The following is a 2,562-nucleotide window of genomic DNA, read 5'->3' on the forward strand; positions in this document are numbered from 1 at the left end:
ATTCGTGAAATATCTCCGCGTAACATAGTTTCAAATACACACAACACACACGCACTTGGGCACACACTGGAATATGATAATAATCAAATAATAATATTATAATGTAATAAGTATGTATATGTATATAAATATTTCAACAAGTTCGCTGTTAATATTTTCAAACTGTACAAATATTTTTTTTCCAGTGGAATATTGGTGACCTTGCAGAAATAACATGGTACCGGAAGAATGCGAAGAATAAACATTTCAATAAAATATACAACTTCAACTTCAACAGGAATCTTAGCTGATACACAACTGGATTAATATTCTTATGTGTATTCGTTTTCGCTGATCACACAAGCAATCAGAATCCACAGATAGAAGTTTTTTACACTTCACACTCCCTTCACCCCTCTCTCTCTCTCTCTCTCTCTCTCTTTCTCTCTCTCTCTCTCACACACACATACACACACACACACACACATACACACACACACACTCTCTCTCCTCCATTCTCTTTCCTCCCCCCCACCCTCCCCTCCTGCTCTTCCCCTCCCCTCCTGCCCCCTCCCCCCTCCACCCTCAATCTCTCTCCAGCATTCACTGTCTCTTAATTTATGATCCCTTAACTCTTTTTTGTCAATTTCTTTGTCCACTGCTCTTTTCTCAGATTCCCCCATAGAGAGGATCTTTACCTCTCAGGACAGCCACCCACCACCCACAGCATCGTCTCTCTGAGCAGTTCTCACAAGTACAGATTCTGCAGTCTTCCTCTAACCCACCCACTAAAAAAAGCAACCTTCTCCCCCAAAAAAACAAACAAACAAACAACAACCAACAACACAACCAAAAACAAAACCCAACTCCAAACAGAAAACCAAAAACAAAGAAACTTGTACTGTACACCGTACTGTTTTCTCTATGCGGTGTGAAAATAGAGAGGGAAGGTTGTGAAGGCCAGTGGGACTGGATTTGTGGACCACTCAGCTCTGGCTCCCAACTCAGGCATCCTAACAACTCAAAAAGCCATCTTCGCAACTCTCCAACTTTGTATATATATAGCTTCCTTCTTTAACGTCTCTACAGGTATCGGAACCAAACATCTTTCGCTCAAAAAGCAAGCATTCTGCAAGTACATAAACAGACATGTTCAAGACACACCTAGCCAACACCCCTCTGTGCGTCCTTCTCTGTATCCCCATCAGGGACTCAAACTCTAGGCCACTAGCTCTAAATGCAAGCACTCTACACCAACACGTACACCCCTCAGTTGTAGCCTATTATGGTGTTCCCTTCTTGGTGCTTTTTGGGGAATTATTATAGCCCTGAAGTTAAGCACTCGAGCATCAACTTTACAACTCAGCACAGTAATTTCACATGTCTTTCCTGGTGAGCTTACAGACATGACAACACTTGGTCTCTCGCTCAGAAGGAGAGATTCCACAGCAACGTTTACACTTCTCTGGTACCACAAGTTGTACTCTTTTTTTTTGTAGTGTCACTTGAAGGATTGGAACACTGGGCCTCTGGATCAGAAGGAAAGCACGCTTCTCTGCATACCTTTCGATCTCTGCACAGTCCTCTCGTATGTAATACACTCCTGGAAACAGTAGAAGACTGGAACACTGGACCTCAGGCTCAGAAGGCAAGCAGTCTTGTTCATTCTCCACTCCTCTCTGGAACACTTGCAAGTTTCTTCTTTGCGTCCCTTGAAAAATTGGCAGATTTGAACAGTGGGCTTCTGGATAAGAAGGCAAGCACTCTAATGTGCCTCTCGTAACTCCTCTCCAAATTTATTCAAGCTATTTAGATTGAAACGTTTGTCTTTCTTGCTCACTGTCCCTGTATTTCCCGGATTGTGTTGAGCAGCGCGGCGAGAAGTGAGGCCAGATTGGTGGCTTGTCTCATGAGGTACTTCATGTGGGGGTCGTTGAGGGGTTTCCCCGCAGCGGCGTTGGCTGCTCCGACTGTCGTCTTGAAGGCGTTGGAGGCTTTGACCAGCTGCATGCCCAAGTGCTGGGCCTGGTGGTTCGAGTCCAACATAAGCATGGTGGCTTGCCCGTGCAGGAAGAGTCTGGCGAGCGTGTGTACGGCTGTTTCCATCTTGGCGAGCATCTTCTCGCGTGAGTTGTTAGCAGAGCTCACCACGACTTTGGCTTCCTGAATGAACTGGTGTGTCTCCGCGCGGAGTTCTGACTGACACATGTGTCGTTGCGCCGGGTTCTTGTCGATCCTCGATGTGCGGAGAGAGTCCATGGTGAGCTTGAGCTCCGCTAGGAGGCGCTCGATGTCGCGCGCGGCTGGTTCAGGGCTGGCGTAGGAGTGAGACAGCACCAGGCGGATTGAGTTCGTGGCCCCGTCGCTCACAACTTGAAAACTGGTGTCATGTTGGGAGGAGGAGGAGGGGGAGGGGGAGGGGGAAGGGGCGGAGGAGGATGAGCTAATTGGGTGTGAGGTTGATGGGAGAGGTGGTGGTGGTGGTGGAGGTGGAGGATTGCTGCTGCTGCTCTTGTTGTTGCTGTTGTTGCTTCGAGGGGTGGTGCTGGCAGCGGTAGTGGTGGTGGTTGTGCTGAGATTTGT

General features: G+C 47.4%; 1 protein-coding gene across 1 annotated transcript in view; it reads right to left on the minus strand.

The window, feature by feature from the left end:
- Nucleotides 1-612: 612 nt before the first annotated feature.
- The window catches only part of LOC106013191 (formin-like protein 5), a gene marked incomplete at its 5' end in the record, with an annotated part of 2,885 nt that continues 935 nt past the window's right edge, over nucleotides 613-2,562 (minus strand). Inside the window, 1 exon segment of the mRNA XM_013088243.2 lies at nucleotides 613-2,562. Coding sequence (XP_012943697.2) covers nucleotides 1,816-2,562 — 747 coding nt within the window.

The sequence above is a fragment of the Aplysia californica genome, unplaced genomic scaffold (genome assembly GCF_000002075.1).
Source record: "Aplysia californica isolate F4 #8 unplaced genomic scaffold, AplCal3.0 scaffold00709, whole genome shotgun sequence".
NCBI classification, from domain to species: Eukaryota; Metazoa; Mollusca; class Gastropoda; order Aplysiida; family Aplysiidae; genus Aplysia; species Aplysia californica.